This window comes from Euphorbia lathyris, chromosome 4 (genome assembly GCF_963576675.1).
Source record: "Euphorbia lathyris chromosome 4, ddEupLath1.1, whole genome shotgun sequence".
Classification (NCBI taxonomy): domain Eukaryota; kingdom Viridiplantae; phylum Streptophyta; class Magnoliopsida; order Malpighiales; family Euphorbiaceae; genus Euphorbia; species Euphorbia lathyris.
The window spans coordinates 71,887,103-71,912,764 of NC_088913.1; the positions used below are offsets into that span (position 1 = coordinate 71,887,103).

Sequence of the window (25,662 nt, forward strand, 5' to 3'; positions counted from 1 at the left end):
AAATTACTTTATGTTTGGTTGATGAGTTATTCCATTTGTTTTATGTTTCGTTGTATATTTGTTTTATATTTGCATTTGTTTGTTCTAAAATGTTGAGTATATGTTCTGTTTTTTAGAAAATGGGCAGGAATGATGGAGAAGAGATTTTTCCCAAGAATGTGGTTGATCAGAAATTGTTGGCTGATATTATGGAAGAATATTGTTCTGATGAAGATAAAAAAATAAGAAGAAAGGTGAACCTGTTGTTCCTGTTGAAGATAGAAGTGAAAAAAGACATACTTCTAAAAGATTTAAGAGGACTTCGAAAAGACCTTCAATCTCTAAAAGACCTTCAATGCCAGCCATTCCTGCTGACAATGATTTGCTGTCTAGTTATGTCGTTCCGTCCAATAGTTTGTTGAGGCGGCAAACCAGGAGTCAATCTATGAAAGGTGAGTTTATTCAGCAAACTAGTAGTGAATCTAGGAAAGGTATATTTAGGCGTCAAACAAGGAGTATATCTAGTAAAGGTGTTGATTCTTCTCAAGTTTCTGAAGCTTCGGTTGATGCGTTAAAGGAAGATGTTAATGCTAAGAAGGTAAAGGAAGATGTTGATGCTAAGAAGGTAAAGAAAGTGAAGTTTGCCAGGAACTTGTCTGTTACTTCTAGTTTTTTAAAGAAGAGGAAGAATGTTTTGAGTGTAGGTGATGATGAAAATATTTCCAAACGGAATAAGGTTGCTCTTGGTCAAAGAATACCTCCTAAACAGTTTATGGGTATTCTTCATGATATTCCGGAGACTCATAAGGATGCAATTAAGCGTATTGGTTTTGGTGGTTTTTTGCATCTAAGTTTAGATGTTCATAATGCTACTTTTTGTGAAAAACTTGTGAATAGTTTTAATGTTGATAGGTGTAGCCTTATGCTAGATAATAGTGAAGAATTGAAGTTTGTTAAGGATGATTTTAAGGCTGTTTATGGCTTGCCTTGTGGAGGTGTAGAGATTGAGGAGCCACAAGATGTTGGTGAAGACGAGTCTTCAGATTTTTTTGCTCAATGGAGGTCGTATTTTGGTCTTGAGATTGGGAGTCCAATTAATAGTACTGTGATTGCTAAGTTGAATGATCTGAAGACGAAACCGTTGTGTGATGAATTTTTGTTGCATTTTGTATTCTGTGTTGTGAATTGTTGTATTCGTTCTACCAAGAACCAGTCTATGAACTATAAGTTTCTTTATAGTTGTAGGAATGTTAAGGAGATTGCAAATTTGGATTGGTGTTCTTTTGCATATAAGCATTTGTTGGATTCTGTCAGTGAATGGAAAAGGAGTCCTACTTTTTTTACAGGTCCCCTTCCTTTCTTGTTGGTAAGTTTAATTTTCTTTTTTTTTATTATGTGTTTTATAACATTTGTTTGTTGTTTATTTATTAATCTGTGTATAACTTGTTCATTTTTGTTATTTTTTTTTGTAGATAAGTTATTTTGATAGGCTTCAACGAGCTAATGTTGTTAATCCAAGAGATTTTCCACTGATAGCTGTTTGGAATAAAGAACGAATACAAAAGAGGATGGTTTTGGAAAAGATGAGGGGATTTGGAAGTGGGATTGTGTTAGAGAGAATAGTGGTGGGAGAAAATTTGGTAAGAGAAAGTATGGATATGGATGAAGGAAATGTGCCAAGAGAAGATAATCAAGATGTTGAAGGAGCGAATAGGAAGGAATGTGGAGAAGCTTCTTCTAGTGGACCTGGTCAAATTTTTGTATGTTATTACATCTTTATCTATGTTTTTAAATTTTAGAACGTGCTTATTACATTTTAGAACATGTTTATTAAAATTTAGAACATGCTTAATATTGTTTATAACATGCCCTGATTTTTATTATGGATTTGTATATGCAGGAATTTCTTGCGAAGTTCCAATCATTAGCTAAAGAATTGGGTTCTAAAGTTAATGAAATGTACTCTATGTTGAAAGAAGCTAATGTTGTTTTTGGTGAAGATGGTACAAGTGTTGAGATGTCTAATCTGATCAACAACTTGTGGAGTAAATATTCTCGAGGCAATGAATATCTGGTTTCTCAAAGTGAAGGAGAGAAAGAAGAAGTAGTTAATGAGAACAAACCGGAAAGTAAAAAAGATTCAGCAATGACTGGAGATGTTGATTGTGATTTGTCTAGTCAAGATAGTCATTCTTATTTTAATTCTGATTTTTTTGATGAGATATGTAATGACCCTAACCTAAATAATATTTGTATATATATCATTCTCATTATATAGGTATTTGATTGATAGTACTTTCGGTTTTGTCAAAAACATAAAAGAAAAATATATTTATTTTATAGTAGCTGTTAATTAATTATAGGATTATAATTATTTTAATTATATTATAACTATATTTTAAATCTCTAAATTTAAATTATTACCCCTTGTCCTTGAAAACCTAGCCTCCTTCTAAAAGAAAACAGTTTCTTCCATATCCCTTGAAAAGCCGCCGTCAATCCAATTTTGTTACTGTCGAAGTCGAATCGCTCTTACCTATTGTTCATCAGTTGGAGTAAGTGCATCATTTGTTTAATCAATACTTTACTCTTCCATTCCATTAATGCCATGAGGAATACTAAGTGGTTGGCAATTTCTTTTCCCCAAAACATCTCTGTACATTGAAAACAGAGTAATTATTCATGATATTTTTTTTATCCAATTGTGTTCCTTATCTTTTCCTTGTTATCATGTTTCCATAAACTTGATTATATTATATTCTTTTCTTTTGGCCATTGAATTTTGGGTATGAAACACATATAAGGAAAACAAAAATTAAACTAGGTTTCACTCTTCTATTTTTCCGCCTAGGTTGTTTTGGTTGGATATAATCAATGCAATTAGCAATTATTTAATAATCTTAAAAAAATGCCTCACTTCCCCGTTTTCCAATTAGAAATTATGTTTTTAGGGTACTCACCTTTCTCTTAGAATGTACATAATAATCCTCTTTCCTTAACATTTAGTGTCTATGACAGTTTAGTTCCTTTTCGAGTTTAGATTAATTCATTCGGTTTCCATCATTCTTGTTCAATAGGAGGTTCCGAAGTTCCTTTGGACTGTTAATCGACAAGAATTCGTGATCTTAGGTGCAGCATCGTTTCAAAATCTCAGGTGAGTGGTAATTATAGTATACGACACTGTTTAATTGAAATATCAGACTTTAAACTGTTTATCAAAATTAGCATTTGACGGTATTTTCCCTCTCATAAAAGCGTATATTTTGAACCTTATTTTTACTAAATATTCTTAGTATTAGAGCGTATATTCTGGGAACAGGCCTTTATATTAATTGTTTGATTATCAGTTACATTGGAATTTTTAAGATTTTGATTTGATGTGATCTGTACTTTTTGATACGCGATTTACCGTAGTTATTACCCTTGTTTTAGAAATCTGATAACTCGTTCAATCAGTGATGATTTTCTGATTTATATATGTATACTATATGTTTTCAAACTGGTACAAGTGCTCAGTATATCTGTATCTGTTATCTGGCATCTCACCGATCTTCATAACATTAGGTCCTTGCATTTGTCTTTGAGTCAGGTTGTCAGTTGTCAATTTGTCGTCAGTTGTGTCAGCATTAGAATCATGCATAAGATCGGTGAAGGCGATTATCTGTTATCTGTATCTGTTATTAGTAGCGCTTACCATTTATCTGGCCCTGGTGGTGTGCAGTATCACCACTCTGTTACACTGTACCATGTGTTTTAAAGCTTTTGTCTTATATTCTGATTATACTAATATTTGATATTTTGAAAGGTTTCAGTGTTATGTTTGACAATTGATTGTCAGCATTTTGGAATTGATTATCTTATATTGCCCCTTTAGTTTAACTGATTTTGAAATACTATATTTTGAACTATATTTGTCATAATTTAAAAGTATCAGCTTGCCTGCCTGTTCCCTTTCTGTTGTGTGCTATAGCTACTGCTCACTGAGGTTTTCGCTCGTATAGACGAAAATCTCATACCACGTTGAATCTTTTTTTTTTTCAGATTAAGGTCCCTGTTCATGAGGTAACCCTTGGATTGATGTTGAAGGAGACTGATTAAGAATTTAGCTTTATTTTATTCTTTAGAGAACTTTGATTATTGAGGTTTAGACTTGCACATTTGATTCCTTTAAGGTTTATTGATGTAATTGAGATGAGTTTGATATTCTGCTAATAAATTTTGGAATTTTCATTTGTTCAGAATTAAGGCTAGCATAGATTAAAGTTAGTTTAATTTATGCGCCGGTCATGGCCTGGGTTGGGTCGTGACAAAGGTGGTATCAGAGCCAGGTTTGGGTTCTTATAAACTTACTGTATAGGATTCACGTGTTCTGTTCGTACCCCTTATTTTGCATATCTATCTAGGTCTTCCTATTTACTCATTTTCAATACCTCATTTGCTAAAGTGTCTAACTCTGCTGCATGGATAGGTAATCATGCCTCCTAAAGGAAGAAAAAGACGCAAGAATACGGTTAATGTTAGTACTAGGAGTAGGGTGACCGTTGAGAATTCATCTCAGCTTGATGGGGGAGCTTCACACCCTATTGGAGGAGCAGCTCCAGCATCTGAACCAATATTGCAACCAGCTGGAGGGTCATCTGAGCCCACTCGTAGAGCTTCAACCTCTCAGCCTGCTCAAATATCTAACACTGATTTAGCTGCTGGATTGCAAGGAGTCTTTCAAGCAGTTGAAAGGCTAACAAATGTGGTAGGTGAGAACATACAACCAAGAACTACAAGATCTGCTATGCCTAATGATAGAGCACAATTACAGGATCTCAGTGACTTCTTGAGGTTACTACCTCCAAAGTTTTCGGGTGAGGATTCAGTAACCGATCCTATGGATTTTCTAGATGCTATGGACAGATGTTATGAGGTTTTGGGATGCACCAGTGCTAGGATGGTATTGTTAGCAGGGAATCAGTTACAAGGAGTGGCACGTAGCTGGTATCTTTCCAAAAGAGGGAATGGACTTGATAATGCTTTCCTTTAGCCACAGTTCCGTGATTCCTTCTTAGAGAGGTTCCTTCCTCCTAGTGTTAAGGAAGCTAAAGCTTTAGAGTTTGAAGTGCTGAAGCAGGGTGGTATGTCTGTGAGTGAATATGAAATGAAATTCACTCGACTTGCTCGTTTTGGAGAGCATCTTATTCCAACTGAGGAGAGGAAGGCAAGGAGGTTTGAAAGGGGACTTCGAGACAGACTGTTAGATCGAATTGCTCCTCTACGATTGTCTAGCTTTGAGGAGGTGGTGGATCGGTCCAGGCAGATGGAGATGTTTGATGATCAGCGTAGGGCTCGTGATCAGAATAAACGTGCTCGATATGATAACCAGAGTGGTCAGCATAGTAGGGGAAGTAACTATTCAGTATCTCATGGGTCTCATTCCTTACCTGGTCAAGGAGGGCAATACTCCAAGAATAATCAGAGACATGGTCAGAGAGCTCAGTCCACTGGTACTCAGAATAGTCAAAGTTCCTCTAGATCATCATTCCCTACTTGTCAGCTTTGCGGTAAATTCCATGGTAACTCTCCATGCCATCGAGCAACTGGGGCTTGTTTTGGTTGTGGTCAGGTGGGACATAGAAGAAAGGATTGCCCAAGCAGTAACACAACACTAGCTGTGAGTCAGGACACAGGTTCTGCTTCTTTTGTTACTCAGCCATCTTCTCAGTATGGTGGTAGAGGCCAGAGTTCAGGAGGTCGAGGTCAAGGTGGTCGAGGTCCCAATCCAGCTCCTAATCATGCAACAACAGGTCGAGGTCAGTCTAGAGCCTTTGCTCTGACACAGCAGGATGCTCAGGCATCTAATGCAGTGGTGACAGGTACCATTTCTGTATGTTCATTTGATGCTAGAGTTTTGATTGATCCTGGTGCTACACATTCCTTTGTTTCTCCTTGTTTTTCTATGAAATTTGGTGTACCACCCACTATGTTAGATTGTCCGTTATCTGTGGCAACACCTATAGGAGATGTCCTTGACATAAATCTAGCTTTTAAGAATTGCTTAGTAAAAGTAGGGGAAAGGGAACTCTTAGCTGATCTTGTATTACTTGAAATGTTAGATTTTGATGTGCTTTTGGGAATGGATTGGTTAGCCTCATATCATGCCTCTTTAAACTGTTATAGCAAGTTAGTAACTTTCAAAATTCCTGGGGAGATAGAATTTCAATTTCAAGGAGATCGTAGCATGGCTCCTCATAGTCTTATTTCTGCTATTGCTGCAAGAAGATTGTTGTATAAGAACTGTGAAGGGTTTTTAGCTTATGTTAAGGATACTCAAGTAGAGGGTGTCAAGTTGGAGAATGTTGATGTGGTGAATGAGTTTGCTGATGTTTTTCCTGAAGATTTGGCAGGTTTGCCACCTGAAAGAGTAATCGATTTCTGTGTTGACTTAGCACCCGAAACAAGACCCATATCTATGCCTCCTTACCGAATGGCTCCTGCTGAACTCAAGGAGTTAAAGGAACAACTGCAAGACTTGCTTGACAAAGGGTTCATTCGCCCTAGTGTCTCTCCTTGGGGTGCTCCTGTGTTGTTTGTGAAGAAGAAGGATGGATCAATGAGATTGTGCATTGATTATCGACAGTTGAACAAGGTCACAATACGTAACAAATACCCTCTTCCTCGAATTGATGATCTATTTGATCAGCTCCAGGGTGCAAAGTACTTTTCTAAGATCGATCTGAGGTCCGGTTATCATCAGTTAAGGGTTAAAAATGTCGACATACCTAAGACAGCTTTCAGGACTAGGTATGGTCACTATGAATTTCTGGTGATGCCTTTTGGTCTCACTAATGCTCCTGCAGCTTTTATGGATCTAATGAATAGGGTGTTTAAGCCCTTCCTTGATCGTTTTGTGATAGTGTTCATAGATGACATTCTGGTGTATTCTAAAAGTAAAGAAGAACATGAGCAGCATTTGAGGCTTGTTCTTCAGACCCTAAGAGAGAACCAGTTGTATGCTAAGTTCTCAAAATGTGAATTCTGGTTGGATAGTGTCGCATTCTTAGGGCACGTAGTATCCAAAGATGGGGTGAGCGTTGATCCGAAGAAGGTTGATGCCGTTCTTCATTGGCCAAGGCCTAGTTCAGTGTCGGAGATTCGAAGTTTTCTTGGGTTAGCGGGTTATTATCGACGTTTTGTGCAAGACTTTTCTCGAATAGCTTCTCCTTTAACCAAGTTAACCCAGAAGAATGTGAAGTTTCAGTGGTCAGAAGCGTGTGAGAAAAGCTTTGAAGAATTGAAAGTTCGTTTGACTTCAGCACCAGTGTTAGCTCTTCCATCTGGATCGGGGGGCTACACAGTGTTTTGTGATGCTTCAAGGGTTGGTCTGGGTTGTGTATTGATGCAACATGGTCATGTGATTGCGTATGCTTCTCGCCAATTAAAGCAACATGAACAGAATTATCCAACTCATGATTTGGAAATGGCAGCAGTGATCTTTGCCCTGAAGATATGGAGACATTACTTGTATGGGGAGACATGTGAAATTTTCACTGACCATAAAAGTCTCAAATACATCTTTGATCAGCGTGATTTAAATTTGAGGCAGAGAAGATGGGTGGAGTTTCTCAAGGATTATGATTGCACAATTCAGTACCATCCAGGAAAAGCAAATGTTGTAGCAGATGCTTTAAGTAGGAAATCTCTGGGTAGCTTAGCTCATCTTTCCGTAGTGAGGAGACCTTTGATTGGTGATATTCATGAATTGATTGATCAAGGAGTAGAATTTGAGGCAACATCTAAAGCGTTGGTAGCTCATTTTCGTGTTAGACCTATTCTATTAGATAGAATCAAAGCAGCGCAACAAGAAGATCCTCAATTGTGTAAAGTTAAGGATGAGGTTTGTCAGGGTAAGGTTCAAGACTTCATGATTGGTGATGATGGAGTTCTTCGTTATGGGACTAGACTGTGTGTTCATAGTGTTGATGATTTAAAAAGGGAAATTTTGGAGGAAGCACACTGTTCGGCTTATACAGTTCATCCTAGTTCCACTAAGATGTATAGAGATTTAAGAGAGTTATACTGGTGGAGTGGAATAAAAAGAGATGTTGCAGACTTTGTTGCTAGATGCCTTACTTGCCAGCAAGTCAAGGCAGAACATCAGAAACCGTCTGGGTTGCTCCAACCATTACCTATTCCTGAGTGGAAGTGGGAGAACATTGCTATGGACTTCGTGGTAGGATTGCCTCGTACTAGGGGAGGGTATGATTCCATTTGGGTGATAGTCGACCGTTTAACTAAGTCTGCTCATTTTCTTCATGTGAAGATAACTTATGATTTTTCTAAGCTTGCTCAGTTATACATTGATGAGATTGTTAGACTTCATGGAGTTCCAGTCTCTATCGTGTCAGATCGTGGTGCTCAATTTACTTCTCGATTTTGGAAGAAATTTCAAGAAGCGTTAGGTACAAGACTCCAATTTAGCACAACGTTTCATCCTCAGACCGACGGTCAGTCAGAGAGGACTATTCAGACTTTAGAGGATATGCTTCGAGCTTGTATCTTTGATTTTGGCCAAAATTGGGATCATCATTTGCCTTTGGTAGAGTTTGCTTATAACAATAGCTATCAAGCTAGCATTGAGATGGCACCTTACGAAGCCTTGTATGGTCGTGAGTGTCGGTCGCCAATTTGTTGGGATGAGGTTGGAGAAAGGAGACTCACTAGACCTGAATTGATACAGCTGACTTCAGATAAAGTTCGTGTTATCCGTGATAGACTCTTAACAGCTCAGAGTAGGCAAAAGAGTTATGTTGATCCGAGGCGCAAGAATGTGGAATTTCAGGTCGGTGATCATGTATTTCTGAAGGTCTCTCCGATGAAAGGAATCATGCGTTTTGGCAAGAAAGGAAAATTGAGTCCGCGTTATGTAGGCCCGTTTGAGATTCTTGAAAGGATTGGTGCAGTTGCATACCGTTTAGCTCTTCCACCTGATTTCTCTAAGGTTCACCCGGTATTTCATATATCGATGCTTAGGAAATATATTCCAGATACTTCCCATGTTTTGAAACCTCAAACTATACAAGTTAGAGATGATTTGTCATATGACGAGCAACCAATAAAGATCTTAGATAGCCAAGTCCGCAAGCTGCGATCTAAAGAAGTTCCTTTAGTCAAAATTCTTTGGCAAAACCACTCAAGTAGTGAAGCCACTTGGGAGACCGAATCAGAGATGCGAACTAGATACCCTCATTTATTTGATGCTTAAGATTAGTGTCCTTATAATTTAAATTTGGGGACCAAATTTTCTTTAGGGGGGAAGAATGTAATGACCCTAACCTAAATAATATTTGTATATATATCATTCTCATTATATAGGTATTTGATTGATAGTACTTTCGGTTTTGTCAAAAACATAAAAGAAAAATATATTTATTTTATAGTAGCTGTTAATTAATTATAGGATTATAATTATTTTAATTATATTATAACTATATTTTAAATCTCTAAATTTAAATTATTACCCCTTGTCCTTGAAAACCTAGCCTCCTTCTAAAAGAAAACAGTTTCTTCCATATCCCTTGAAAAGCCGCCGTCAATCCAATTTTGTTGCTGTCGAAGTCGAATCGCTCTTACCTATTATTCATCAGTTGGAGTAAGTGCATCATTTGTTTAATCAATACTTTACTCTTCCATTCCATTAATGCCATGAGGAATACTAAATGGTTGGCAATTTCTTTTCCCCAAAACATCTCTGTACATTGAAAACAGAGTAATTATTCATGATATTTTTTTTTATCCAATTGTGTTCCTTATCTTTTCCTTGTTATCATGTTTCCATAAACTTGATTATATTATATTCTTTTCTTTTGGCCATTGAATTTTGGGTATGAAACACATATAAGGAAAACAAAAATTAAACTAGGTTTCACTCTTCTATTTTTCCGCCTAGGTTGTTTTGGTTGGATATAATCAATGCAATTAGCAATTATTTAATAATCTTAAAAAATGCCTCACTTCCCCGTTTTCCAATTAGAAATTATGTTTTTAGGGTACTCACCTTTCTCTTAGAATGTACATAATAATCCTCTTTCCTTAACATTTAGTGTCTATGACAGTTTAGTTCCTTTTCGAGTTTAGATTAATTCATTCGGTTTCCATCATTCTTGTTCAATAGGAGGTTCCGAAGTTCCTTTGGACTGTTAATCGACAAGAATTCGTGATCTTAGGTGCAGCATCGTTTCAAAATCTCAGGTGAGTGGTAATTATAGTATACGACACTGTTTAATTGAAATATCAGACTTTAAACTGTTTATCAAAATTAGCATTTGACGGTATTTTCCCTCTCATAAAAGCGTATATTTTGAACCTTATTTTTACTAAATATTCTTAGTATTAGAGCGTATATTCTGGGAACAGGCCTTTATATTAATTGTTTGATTATCAGTTACATTGGAATTTTTAAGATTTTGATTTGATGTGATCTGTACTTTTTGATACGCGATTTACCGTAGTTATTACCCTTGTTTTAGAAATCTGATAACTCGTTCAATCAGTGATGATTTTCTGATTTATATATGTATACTATATGTTTTCAAACTGGTACAAGTGCTCAGTATATCTGTATCTGTTATCTGGCATCTCACCGATCTTCATAACATTAGGTCCTTGCATTTGTCTTTGAGTCAGGTTGTCAGTTGTCAATTTGTCGTCAGTTGTGTCAGCATTAGAATCATGCATAAGATCGGTGAAGGCGATTATCTGTTATCTGTATCTGTTATTGGTAGCGCTTACCATATATCTGGCCCTGGTGGTGTGCAGTATCACCACTCTGTTACACTGTACCATGTGTTTTAAAGCTTTTGTCTTATATTCTGATTATACTAATATTTGATATTTTGAAAGGTTTCAGTGTTATGTTTGACAATTGATTGTCAGCATTTTGGAATTGATTATCTTATATTGCCCCTTTAGTTTAACTGATTTTGAAATACTATATTTTGAACTATATTTGTCATAATTTAAAAGTATCAGCTTGCCTGCCTGTTCCCTTTCTGTTGTGTGCTATAGCTACTGCTCACTGAGGTTTTCGCTCGTATAGACGAAAATCTCATACCACGTTGAATCTTTTTTTTTTCCAGATTAAGGTCCCTGTTCATGAGGTAACCCTTGGATTGATGTTGAAGGAGACTGATTAAGAATTTAGCTTTATTTTATTCTTTAGAGAACTTTGATTATTGAGGTTTAGACTTGCACATTTGATTCCTTTAAGGTTTATTGATGTAATTGAGATGAATTTGATATTCTGCTAATAAATTTTGGAATTTTCATTTGTTCAGAATTAAGGCTAGCATAGATTAAAGTTAGTTTAATTTATGCGCCGGTCATGGCCTGGGTTGGGTCGTGACAAGATAGATGTGTTGGTTGAAAGAATTAAAAGAGAGAAGAAAGATCAGAGAGAGAGTAAAACTCCAATGAAGAATTCTGAAGGAAAAAATTCTTCTCCGAATTTTAATTTGTTGAGTCAAGAGTTGTCTGATTTTGTTGGAACTGAAGGTGGATCTACACAAGCAAAAAATTTTGTTGAGAAATCGGATGGTGCAGATATGAAGAATAAGTCTGATCCTGAAGTAATGTATGTGAAAATAATTATTTTATATTTTGTTTATGTTTTTTAATGTTTGTTATATTTTAGAACATATGCTTTATTGTTTAGAACATATGCTTTATTGTTCAGAACATACGTATTATGCTTCTGATTATGTTATTCCTATTTGATTTTTTAAGTTTGTTTGTTTTGTCAACAGGTTTGTTGTTGATGATGAAGTTGATAACGTGGTGATAGAAGATGCGTTGGATGTAGATTTGCAAGCTTTGCCTAGAAATATTCCAGATAAGTTACGGATGTTGTGCAAATGGGCAAATGCAGAGTTGGTGAAAGGGAATTTTGTTAGCTATGTTGTTTGTGAAGAGTTGTTTGGACATTCTGCTAAAGCATTATTGTTGAGGCAGGATATATATTCTATGGTTCATATGGAAGAGATAACTTGCAACGTTATAATTTTCTATATGAGGTATTTTGTTTTTGAAATGTTATAGTTTTATTTATATTAGTTGTAGTTGATTCTTACTATGTTCTTTTTTGTTTTTATGTAGCTACTTGTTTAATTTGTTGAAGAAAAGAGAAATGGAGAAATTGTTTTATTTCGTTGATCCTCATTACACTTATTCCATTGGAAGTTCTAAAACAGTAAGCCAGCGCTCTAATGAGTTGATGAATCGATTGAAGATGTCCACAATGGATAAGTCTATCTTTTTGTGTCCATATAATACAGGGTATGATTGTTTTATTTATTTTATTTAATATTTTTTTAAGTAATTTTATGTATTTTGAAATAATAATAGTATTATTTTCAGTGGACATTGGACGTTGTCAATTATTGATTTGAAGAATTTTAGAGCTTATTGGTTGGATCCGTTGAGAAGGCGTTTGCCAAAGGGAGATGTATGGATTGATGTTGTGAATGAGTATGTTTTTTTTTTTGTATTTTGTTTATAGTTTATTTTGATATATAACTATGTTTGAATATTAAGATGATGTTACTGATTTTAATGATTTTTATTTTAACAGGGTTGTTCAATTATACTCTGAGAATGATGAAGTTAAAGTCAAATGGACTGCACTTTTGGTAATTCTTAACTTGTATATTTGTTTTGTACATGTGTGAAATTTTTTAGAACATAAAGGTTAGATTGATGTACATTATTTTAATGTTGTGGTTGTTGTGTTGTAGGGTGTGCCAGAGCAAAAAGATCACAAAACATGTGGTTTTTTTGTAATGCGGTTCATGAGAGATATTGTGATGGACAAGGATTTGAAGTTTGCTGAAAAGGTATAGTCCATTTATAATAAATGTGTTTTGTTGCATTATTTTGAAATTATAATTTGTTTTATGGTTTTAATTTTTTTATATTTTATAGTGGAAAAGTAGGTGTGGTATGAAATATAGTCAATTTGATTTGGATGAAGTTCGGGAAGAGTTTGTTGAAGAAGTGTTTAGAGTAGGGGTTGCTGGGCTTGATGAATGTTTTGCTGATGATGTTTCTGATAGTAATGCAAGGTAAGTGATATTTAAGAAGTTTTTTTAATTTAGATCATGTGTATGTGTGTTTGGAACATATGGTTTATATTTTAGAACATGAGAATAGAATTTAAGATTATGTGGTTTCTGTTTTTGAACTTGGTTAATTTTGTTCCCTTTTGTTATTTTCTTTGTGTTGTTAATAGGAGAGTAGGCAAAGATGTAGTTGAGGAAGTGCAAGAAGTTGGTGTTGGAGATCGTTCAAAAAGGATTTCAAAGTTGCCTGGATATTTACAGTCTCCATTTTTGCTTGAGTCTGAGCATTTACTAAACAATATGCTTAGTTCGCGGAGAATGTTGGTTGAATATGCTTTTTCTAATGAAGACCCACAGTAAGATCTTAATTGAATGTTGTTTGTGTTAATTTAAATTTTCTTTAAGTTATACTGATTGTTTTTATTTTATTTTATTTTTCTTTTTGAAGTGAGTTGTTGTATAGTGATTGTTTGTCCACAATCAATAGAGAGGAGATTATGAGCTTGTCAGGAAGCAATCATTTGGTTAGTAATGTGGTTGATGCGTGGTCTCGAATATTGAATTCTGAAGAGAAGTGCAAGGGTCCAACTTCTGTGCATAGATTCTTCTTCTCTACTCTACCATTTGTATGTGTTTTTACATTTTGATATATTTTTTTTGTTAAAAATAAATTGGATTATATTAATATGAATGTTGTATTTTTGTATAGGTTTTACTGTGTACTAATAAAGGAGTTCCTGGAAGTACCAAGTACAGCGACAGACACAATGCTTTTTTTGAGAGAATTAGTTATGAACTTCATGAGGCTAAAATAAACAGTTTAGAGAGTTATCACTTGGTAATTATATTAAAAGTAAATCGTGTTTTACTTTAATTGTTGTTTGTAATTATTATGATTGCTAATGGTTTTTTTTGTAGGTATTCTTTCCAGTTGTTTATGCTGCCCATTTCTATGTTTTCGTTATTAACCATTTTACTAGAAAGATAGACGTCATTGATAACAAGGCTCTTGATAAAGGCATAACAGTCCATAGTAAATATAAGGGTTTTGCAAAGGCTTTGGTAATATTACTTATCTGTTTTTTAGTTTTGTTATTGTGTTCTACATATTTACTGTCATGTTCAGAAAATCTAAGTGTATGTTCTGAGTAGTTGATGATTTGTTTTAATATTGATAAGATGTTGTTCTATGTTTTTCAGGTGAAAGCATATTATCTTTATATAAAAAGAGAGAACCCTAATTGCTTGAATGATATCAGTGCATATGGTTCAAAACATCTGAAGTTGAAGTGGAAAGAGTCAAGCAATAATGATGATTGTGGTGTTTTCCTTTTGAAACATATGGAATCCTATTTTGGACAAGAGGAGTCTGAATGGGATATTGGAGTTCGAAATAACAATGTGAGTTTTTTTTAATCTTATTTATTATAGGCTGTTGTTATTATTTTGATAATGTTAGTAATAATGAATGGGATATTGTAGGTTGATCAGTTGAAGAATTTCAGAATTGAATACTGTTGGAAGATTCTGTCAAATTCTGGAAACAAAGAAGTTGCTGTTGTAAATGAGAAGGCCTTAAAATGGAAGAATAAACAATTAAAATAATTGTATATTCTGCAATTGTTGTAATTATATATGTTAGAACGTAAGACATATTATTTTGGAACATGAAATATATTATTTGTAACATGCACGATTTTGTTAACAGTAATGAAGTGTTTGAAACACATATTTTGAATTGGATTGGATGAATTAGTGGTTTCTTTTCTTGGATGTGATATCTCAGTTTTGAGAAGGAAGGATATAATGAGAACCAAATGACAGCAGTAAAATTGATTATGGTGATAATTATGAAGATTGGAAATGGGTACAGGTGATGAATATTGTAATTTACAGAGAATGTTGAAATGGAAGTTAGATATTTAATGGTGGAATCAGGTTTATTGAGCCAAACCTTGAATTGTGATTTTGTTCAACTGAATGTGTAGGATTTGTGAATTTCTTGAGTAGATTGTATATATCTGTTTAAAGTGGAAAGTTGTGTAGGTTAGTGACTTGTTTAACAAAATATGTGTAATCATATGTAAATTAATCAGAATAGCATTAGAAGGTTGAAGTTAAATTTTAGTGCTATACATGTTTAGATGCAATATAAACATGTTAGATCCAGTTTGTCATCAAAATATTGTACCATATAAGAAAAAATTTATGTTTCAGCTTCTTACATTGGAAAAAAATTATTGTATGTTCCAAAAAAAGATCGTATGTTCTAAAACATGTATCATATGTTCTAAATCTTATATCATATGTTCTAAATCTTATATGATATGTTCTAATCAATATATGAGATCAGTTCTCTTTTTCTGGACAGTTTCTGCTATCATGGTTAGCAAGCTGTTTACAGACTCTGCATAACCTCTTTTTTTTCTGGTTTTCCTCAACAGCTTTCTCTCTTTCACCCTTCAATCTTTTATCACTATTTCCTTTTGGAATATGTACACCTGTACCTTTGTTCTTTGATATTTTCGGTGCTTTGACATTAATTTCTGTTGGTACACTAGTTCCAATCAATATCTCAATGTCTTGATTTTTTGAACGAGTTTTGTTTTTCTCAGTGTCTTTTTGAGTGTTTTTAGCTTCTAAATCCATTCTGATTGCTTGAAACTTCTTCACAAGATCCTTTATATTTTCCTCACTACCTTGAGCTAAATAGACACAAACATTAATCTCTGACCATAGTTGATTCAGCCATGTTTTCTTATCAATTGTAGCAGCACATTCTTCCATAAGATTTCCTTGCATATTTATATTTTTTTGACTTGTTGCTAATGTAGTCCATTTGTTACGCACATACCTTTTTGGAATTGATTCAAGCATTTTTGCCTTCCAAACCCACACCATGTGTCTGCATGGTAAGCCCTGTCTCTCAAACTTCTTGCACGAACATTTTGTTTCGTCTTCAATGTTGCTGTACGTAACCTGAAAGGTTTTTGATGTCCTTTGCTCTTTGATAGTGTAAATTTCAAAAGGAGGTTGTTTATAGAATCCTTCTATTCCACAAAAAAAAGATCCATTATAAACCTCTTCCTGAAACTCATAAAAGACAGTGGTTGTATAAACATCAGCTCCATGTGTTTCAATACCCATTGGTGTTTTGCATACAGGTCTTTTATGTTTGGCTTCATTGTCATTGTGAGCTTGGTTATGCCTTTGTGCATCCATTGCACTATCAAATCTCATATAAAATTCTACAAGACTTAGATGAGAATTTGTAAAAGCAGTGAAAAAGTTGTTCTCACTCTCTGACCTTGATGTAGTTCTCATAATTCTTCCTAGGAATAAGTCCCTGAAATACGCTGGAATCCACATTTTTCTGATTTCAAATATTTGACATAGCCATTCATGTTTCTCCAAATTAAACTCTGAAAGGATTGCTTTCCATTTTTCATCAAATTCTGCAGGTTCTATCTCAACACTCCAAACAATTGGTTGAATCCTTTTTAAGAAATTGGTTTCTTGCATAATTGTACGACCTATTAAAAGAACGAGTTAGTATTTTCATAATATACAAATATTTTGAACATGCGAATAATATATTGGAACATACAATTTAATACCTGATCAAAACATATAGTAGAACAATCAAGCAGTAAAAAATTTAATTGTAAACAAAGTTTTAGAATGCTTACCTAATTTATCATTCATCTTTTTCATAATGTGCCACATGCAGAATCTATGTTCTGTTTTTTTGAAAACATTTTTGATTGCAATCTTCATTGCTGGGTCTTGATCTGTTATTAAGCAGGTAGGTTCATTGCTTCCCATTGCATTAAGAAACGTTTTGAAAACCCACTCAAATGATGCAATATCTTCTTTAGCAATGAAACAAGCAGCGAACGTAACACATTTTTTGTGGTGGTCTACTCCAGTAAAGGGGCCAAAGATCATGTTATATCTGTGGAAATAGTATAAAAAAATTTGTAAATAAGAAAACTTATTAAGAATATAAGAATAAGATTTTAGAACATGCCAATAATATATTGAAATTCATTAATAAATATTTAGAACATTGCAATAAGAAATCAGTACATATAATATAATACTTGTTTGTTTGGTATGTTGTGTCAAAAGATACCATATCACCAAATAGAGCATAATTCTTTCTACAAATTGGGTCTGCCCATAAAGCTCTACAGAGATGATCGTCTTCATCCATATCAAAGTCAAAAAAGAATGCAGACCATAGAAGTTTTTTCTTGTTGAAAATGTCAATAAACATTTGGGCATCTGACTCATAAATGTAAGCCTTTAAATCTCTGTGGAAGTTTTTGAAATCCTGCTTAGATGCACCTACATTGTTGTATCCTCCAACATTTTCTTTTATTTGTCTATATGTTCTTACGGGTCCAACATTCATCTAAAGAAAAGACATTAAGAGATTTTATAAGGAAAGTAAATACAATTTGAAATATTGTAGATGTTATGTTCTATGTTTCAATATGAACTGTTAGAAATGTACAAGTAAAGATGTTTGTAAACATTTTAAATTTATAATATGACTCACCTTAGAATTATCAACAATCATCTTCTTGTGTAGTATTGTCAGATTTCTTCCCTGTTTTTGAAATTTCATACATCGTGGACTGTAAAGTGGGTGTGTATGTTCCTCTTTTAAACGAAAGACAATATATTTTCCATCATTGCAGTACTTTAAAACAATTTGCGCTTGACATCCAACACGTGTTATTAATCTTCTTCTTGGTATGTGTCCTTCAATTTCTTCAACAATTTTTTTCTGCTTATGGCCTGCTTTATTGCACAAACAGTATTGAAAAATGACAAGATTTGAGTTTTTTCTTTTTTTAACTGTAGATTTTCTAATATTAAATCCTGCTTCAGTGGCATATGCTTTGTAAAATTCAATACCCTCATCAATAATATTAAATTTTGTTCCTACAGTAGGTATTTTTTCTGGAGAGCAACATGGCTTCCATTCTTTTGTTCCTTCAGGAGTCTGCCCAAATTCTACTTGTTGAGTGTAGGATATAATTGCAGTAGTAGAATCATTAGGCTGCTCTTGATTTGACACTGCATTTAAGTTGAATTTTTGAACATATGTGATAATATATAGAACATATGAACAAATGTTTAGAACATTAGGTACAGTTTGAAGAATGTATTGAACTATATATTTCAATATACTCAATTTTATTTTTTCAACAATTTTTAGAACTAATTATAAATAAGAAACGAATAATATGTACTATTATCTATAGAACACATGAACAATTATTTGGAACTAGCTTTTTTAGATTATGAAGAATGTTAATTGGGAATGTACCTCTTTCTATAGTTGAAGACAGAGAAATTTGATGATGATCATCATTCTCCTGTAGATCATTGTCTATTATTTCATGCAAATCCATTGTTTCCATCTGGATAGAATCTGAATTATTTCCAATTTGTTTCAGATTTAACGAATTTCTGAATAATTATAAACATAAGAAACAGAACAGAGAATAATATTCATTTATAGTTGTTGGATATTTCATTACCTGATTGATGCTATTGAGATCAATTGCTTTCAATCTTTTTGTTTGAATGTAGATCGTCTTTTTAATCTGATTTGCGATTTTTGAATGACAGAGCCATGAGGAAGGAGGAACGATGATGAGGAAGGAGGCTGATCTAATTAACGAAGGAGGATGGATGATGAGGAAGATCTGAGGTTGAATTACAGAAAAATGATCTGAGGTTGAATGACAGAGCCATGAGGAATGAGGAACGATGATGAGGAAGGAGGCTGATCTAATTAACGAAGGAGGATGGATGATGAGGAAGATCTGAGGTTGAATTACAGAAAAATGATGAAGATCGAAGTGATGGAGGAGGTGCGATTGTTGATCGTGATTTTGCGATGATGGAAGAATGATCTGCGATTGTTGATCCTCAATTTGCAAGAGTGAAACGCTCTAGTTTTGTAATTGGGATAGGTTGTTGTTTTTTTAATGTATAAAACTACGTAGTTTTGGGGTGGTTCTCACCTAAGGTGAGTTCTCACCTAGGGGAGGGTTCTCACTTGATCCCTCCCTTATATATATATATATATCATTTTTATCATAAGATAAGAATGATGGTGTAGTAGGACACGTAGTGTCCTACTACATACATTATTATTATTATAATTATAATTAAAAAAAATTAAATGTAATAATAATAAATTATATTATATTTATTATAATAAATTATATTATTATTATATATATATATATATATATATAATTAATTAACAACTTAATTAATTATCATTATATCCTTTAACAAAATAGACACCTCTCAATACTAACAATCAACACTTGACTATTGTATTTTAAAAAAGCTATCAATTTAAATTGAGCAAGAATAATTATTTATAATTTCCTCATTTCAATTGAATATCAAACAGTGTTAGAAAGTTTTGTCAATAACATATTCAATTGTGTCAATTAATTAATTAAAACACTTTTAATTAATCAATTTAACTAAAGCTTGATACAAACAACTTGTATGTGTGTGACTTTCTAGGTTCATCTTTAACTGGCATTAGAGGCATAATACTGACTCTTAGTAAGTATGTCAGGAATCCAATTCCTTGTACTATAAGTGTATCCTATATAAGCTTAACTTATATATACTTATAGTTGAACGATTTCCGCAAGTGCACAGTATACGCTTGTAGTAATAAAAGACATCGATCCCACAGGGAACGCTTTTTAACAAAAACTTATTCTGAATCGATTAAATTTACTTTTAAGGTTTATAATATGGAAAATCGTTTAAGTTGGATTTGGTTTTGGAATTGGTAGAATAAGAATTAGATTAGAGTATAACAAATGTTAGAAATCACTTCTGATTTAAGGATAAATTTACAAAACAGAAACGTTTAGTTCTTTAGAAAAGTAACAATTGTATTCGTTTGCATTAAGCAAAGAAAACAACTTTAAACTTTGTATAAATTATAACAATGAAATAAACGTCGATTCCTCTAATTTTAAGGCTTTGAACTGCAGTCAATCCTCCTACTGTCGGGTTAGATCGCTACCTTAACCAAATTGATACTCTACTGATGATATCAATTTGCCTAAGTGTTCAACAAAGTTTCCTTGTACAGATTTTGAATTAAACTACGTTTTAATGAAAACACCAGAACTCACTTCGGATCATTTACCAAAGTGCTACATAAAAATCTATCGAATAGAATGAACTTTATTAGATGAAATATGAATTTGATACAAGTTTACAGAGAACAAGAAGCATGGAAACTTTCGACGACTTGCAAGTGAACGGGTTGTCAATCCTTTCCTTGGGTTTCGTTAGAGTTTGTCAGACTCAGGGGCGGATCCTCTACTAAATCTTCTCGCTGTAACTTCGTAATAGAGATACGGTCGGCTACTACCAAAATGTAAACTAATATGAACAAATCTAAACGCTACTGTGTTTGTAATTATTTAATAAACAATGTGTGTACATCATATTGCTTTTTACAGAATCAAACTTCTAATCTCTGACTCATTTCTGAGTCAGAGTTTCTGCATAACTCTTGCACTAATCTTAAAATCTAACTCTCTCATCATATTTTCAACTCTCCATCAACTCTTTATTTATAGATGTTGAAGAGTCGTGATTGAAGTGTCGTGTCCGATGTGAAGAGACGTGTCTATCCACCCGAACGAACGCGTTTCTTGGAATTAAAACATGTGTATGTTGTGCTTGGCAGAATTTCTGATCTTACCGAGAATGGAAATTCTCGGCTGAGAATGAGGAACTGATTTTTCAGCCTTTGGACGAAAGGGAGGGAGAGCTGGCCGACGCGTGTCGTGAGATTCTCGGTCGCGGCCCACAAATTCTCTACCGAGAATTTGGATTATCAACTGAGAATTGGAATTTTTCTCCCGTTTCTGACTTTGTTCTCGTCTTCCTCGTATCAGTGTGTTGATTTCTTCGTCTTTTGGCTCCTAACTTAGGATTTTTCTTTCGTTTTTGACCTCTTTTCGTTCCTATTTGGATTTTACCAAATATTTAGGTACCTTACAAGAAAGAAACATATTCGAAAGTAAAAGTACTCTAAATAGATATAAACAACACGAATTCATAGCAAAACTGATGTAATTATTGATGATATTTTAGGTATATTTTGGGCTTAACAAATCTCCACACTTAATCTTTTGCTAGTCCAGAGCAAAATTTCACTGAATTTATTCTTTAACTAATCTCTTTATGAAAATAAAACATATATCTTTGTATTCCTTTTAAAATTAGTTAAGCCGAAAAGATTAACTTCGCTTGGCAAATCTATACGCAAAATATCAAACTAACTGAGTATAATAGGCGATATATCATTCGTCTTGTATTTCAATTTTAAAACTGAAGTATTCGGGACGATATATAAGCACGCATGTTATTGAGTCTTTCGTCTCAAGGCATTTCAACAACAACAACAAAGCCTTAGTCCCGAAATGATTCGGGGTCGGCTAACATGAACCATCATATAAAACCGTGAAAATCAAGTCGTGTCAGCGATACAGATTCGCTCCCTCCACTCCGTCCTATCCACTACCATATTTTCCTCAATTCCCAATAAACTCATATCACTCTCGATCACCCTCCTCCAAGTTTGCTTAGGTCTTCCCCTACCCCTCACCACTACATCCCTTTGCCACTCTTCGGTTCTCCTAACCGGCGCATCAAGCGCTCTATGTCTCACATGGCCAAACCACCTTAGTCGGTTTTCTCTCATTTTATTCTCAATAGATGTGACCCCTACTTTTGTCCTAATTATTTCATTATGCACCCGGTCCTTTCTCGTGTGACCACACATCCATCTCAACATACGCATCTCCGCCATCGACATCTTATGGATGTGGCAGTGTTTCACTGCCCAACACTCCGTACCATATAACAATGCTGGTCTAATTGCCGTCCGGTAGAATTTTCCCTTCAATCTATTAGGCATGCTGGGATCACAAAGGAAACCCGTAGCACTCTTCCACTTCGACCAACCAACTTTAATCCTATGGGCAACATCTCCATCTACTTCTCCATCCGTTTGGATAATAGATCCTAAATACTGGAAGCAATCCGAGGCCTGAACAACTCTCCCATCTAGGGTGATTGTCCCTGCCTCCCTACTCCTACGGCCGCTAAACTTACACTCCAAATATTCTGTCTTACTTCGACTCAACTTAAAGCCTCTAGATTCTAGAGTTTGCCTCCATAGTTCTAACTTCATCTCCACTCCTTCTTTCGTCTCATCAACCAACACAATATCATCTGCAAACAGCATGCACCATGGTATACCATCTTGAAGTGAACTTGTTAGTTTATCCATAACGATGGCAAAAAGAAATGGGCTTAGTGCGGAACCTTGATGCACTCCAATCGTAATAGGAAACTCTTCAGTTTTCCCAACACTAGTATGTACACTCGTGCATACTCCCTCATACATGTCCTTTATGGTGTCAATATATTTCCGCGAAATGCCTTTCCTTATCAAGGCCCACCAAAGTACTTCCCTTGGTACCTTATCATATGCTTTCTCCAAGTCAATGAAAACCATATGCAAGTCTTTCTTCTTATTTCGATAGTGCTCCATTAATTGTCTCATTAGATGGATGGCTTCCATAGTTGATCTTCCCGGTATAAAGCCAAACTGGTTTTCCGAGATCTTCACCGTCCTCCTTAGCCTTTGTTCAATCACTCGCTCCCAAAGTTTCATAGTGTGACTCATTAATTTGATTCCCCGATAGTTGGCACAATCTTGGACATCGCCTTTGTTCTTATACAAAGGGATTAAGGTACTTTTCCTCCATTCTGATGGCATCTTATTGTTTCTCCAAATTTTGTTGAAGAACATCGTCAACCATTCGATTCCTCTTTCTCCCAAACATCTCCAAATCTCAATAGGGATGCCATCAGGTCCTACTGCTTTCTTCAACTTCATCTTACTTAATGCCATTTTGACTTCACCCTTTTGAATTCTCCGCAGGCATTCATGATTTATCATATCGTGATGGATACTTATATCTCCAACATCTTGTTGGCGATCTCCATTAAATAAGTCATCAAAATAGGACCTCCATCGTTCCTTGATATCCTTATCTCCAACTAGGACTTTCTGGTCCACATCCTTCACACATTTAACTTTTCCGAGATCTCGCGTCTTCTTATCTCTCATCCGAGCAATTCTATATATGTCTCTTTCCCCTTCTTTCGTATCCAATCTTGTATACAGATCCCGATTCACCTTTGCTCTAGCATCTCGTATGACCTTATTTACTTCCCTTTTAGCCTCTTTGTATTTTTCGTAGTTCTCGTCACAACATTCCATTGGAACATCCAAATAAAAAAAAATATGCTCTCTGATACCGTCCATATGCAACTGGACAACACGTTTTAATATTAATAAAAGAATTATAAATTATAAGGGGAGATTTCAAAATATTTTATGGCTTAAATTTAATAAGCGTAAACCGTCAAATCCGACCCTAAACGACATCGGGTATGAATGAAAGACAAGATAACGAACACATAAATCTAGAAGGTAAATCTATTCTCTATGAAATCGATCCATCATTTTTAAATGTAAAAGTTTATTAATTTATCACGACTAATTCTATCAAATTGTTTTATAATTTATTATATGTTTAAACCAATTGCCTAACAAGTGTTGCATTTATAAATTATTCTTATTCATTGCATAAAAATATTATTCGTTGCTTTTATTCGTATATGTATAAATGATATATGTATATCTCATCCCACACTTAAATTGGACCATGTCCTCATTGGTGCAAAAATGGATAAAACACGAAAAATTGTACGAAAAGAAAACATACGAAAAGAAAAGAGATAAATATGAAATGGATTTTATCCAACATAATAGAAATTGAAATGGTACCGAACTTTAATTAAAAACAACAATTCAAGATAAATGAGTGGAGAAAAGATAAGATAAAACCTATTCTTGTGAAGGCGAACCCAGTGAAGACGGTGTGGTCATAACGTTTTGACGATGGAATAATAACCGGCGTCGTGTTAACGTGTGCTCGCTCCTCAAAGTATTGATATAAGCATCCACCACATAAATTCGTGAATTCATCGCTTGGTTGCTCTCAACAACATCATCTAACCGCAAATTCATTTGACGGTTTTGTGCATGCATTTGGTTCAAAATTTGTTGCAAATTAATGTGATCATTAACATTGTGCTCATCATCAACATGCCCTTGTGCTTGTGTTTAGGCATCAACACGCTCCTCCTACGCACCATCATTATCTTCATCATCATAATGCATATCGTTATCCCTACCAAAATTCGCATGCGCATCACCATCCTCGTTAATACTATTACCATGTGAACTTGAAGTACCAACATCGAACTTGCAAAACTAGCCAACATTGGCTAAGCACTAAGTGAATGTGTAAAATGGCGGCATAATCCAACATCGGATAATAAGTAGGAGTAAGGGATTGAAAACTACTCCATAATACTCGTAGCATCCAAAACAAAACCTGTAATCAAAGAACTGATAGTAACTTGCTTATTGGTTCAGAAAGGAAACATTTATCAAAAGGTAATCCAATTTAATCTACCACGAAATCCTTGAAGATGTAATCCAAAATGAACAAATAAATCCTGACTTCAAATCCTTTACCTTCTTAACATGCCCAAAAAGAAAATAGGATAAAAATTTGTATGAAATAGAAATTACTATTATCCGTTAGGAGCTTGCTAAAAGTGTGTTTGGAATTAAATTCATCTAAACTAGGCAAAATATGTCCAAACTGGATTGGTTTGAAAATTGATGGCTTAACAATAAATTGTTTTGTATGATTTCCAAACCAAATACTCATCTCGTCATCCCCAACTTCATAAAATTAACCGAAATCCCTAAATATCATCCTCTCATTCTTTTGAGAATAGGAAAGAGTAACCAATACAATAACGTCTGTTTCACTAGGCATTATGTCCATAATAGTGCTTGTACCGCTGCCCGTGCTAAGCTGAAATAATGCTGAATGGATCCATATTCAACATGCAAACAATTTATTAGAGGTAGAGGAAACCTTGTGAGTAACCTTCTTATGTCTAGGTATGGTGTGTAAAACTTTGAACTTTAAGAAAAAATAAAAATAGACAATTTGATGTAAAAGATAGAGAAAATAAAGGGTTCGGTTATGGAATTTTTGGAATTTGGGTAAAATGGAGGGTGATGTTAGGTTTGTGTGAGGGATATGTATATATAGGTATGAATATAGGTGTTAGGAATTAATGTAAAAATAGGAAAAGGTTGCAAAATTGGATAAATTTGTGCCTACAAGTCACGTGTCGCGACCGAGAATCCAGATTCTCGGTCGCGACACGTCATTTTCAGAGAGAAAATCTCACTGAAAATTACATGTTTTCGTTGAAGTTACTAAGAATTATCAATTCTCGGCCGAGAATCTGCACCTGGCAGCGACAAAATGTGCGTAAAAACTTCGTTTGTGCAAATTTGCTGAGTAAGTATGGCCTGTAATGAAGTAAATCTGTACCTGAACTTAAA

General features: G+C 34.4%; 1 protein-coding gene and 2 long non-coding RNA genes across 3 annotated transcripts; 2 read left to right on the forward strand and 1 right to left on the reverse strand.

Annotated features, from left to right (window-relative positions):
• The first annotated feature begins 334 nt into the window (after nucleotides 1-334).
• LOC136227234 (uncharacterized) lies at nucleotides 335-9,229 on the forward strand. Its single transcript, XM_066015904.1, has 7 exons — nucleotides 335-1,345; nucleotides 1,452-1,739; nucleotides 1,880-2,151; nucleotides 3,109-3,133; nucleotides 4,448-4,921; nucleotides 5,012-6,901; nucleotides 6,956-9,229. The coding sequence occupies exons 1-7, from the start codon at nucleotides 335-337 to the stop codon at nucleotides 9,227-9,229; spliced, it is 6,234 nt and encodes a 2,077-aa protein (XP_065871976.1).
• Nucleotides 9,230-13,347: 4,118 nt separating this feature from the next.
• LOC136225640 (uncharacterized) lies at nucleotides 13,348-13,862 on the forward strand. Its single transcript, XR_010687202.1, has 3 exons — nucleotides 13,348-13,435; nucleotides 13,528-13,705; nucleotides 13,789-13,862. It is a non-coding gene; the product is annotated as an uncharacterized lncRNA (long non-coding RNA).
• A 3,824-nt stretch (nucleotides 13,863-17,686) lies between these two features.
• Nucleotides 17,687-19,025, reverse strand: LOC136225508 (uncharacterized). Its single transcript, XR_010687130.1, has 3 exons — nucleotides 18,635-19,025; nucleotides 18,421-18,525; nucleotides 17,687-17,888 (listed from the first exon to the last, which is right to left on the reverse strand). It is a non-coding gene; the product is annotated as an uncharacterized lncRNA (long non-coding RNA).
• Nucleotides 19,026-25,662: the final 6,637 nt, after the last annotated feature.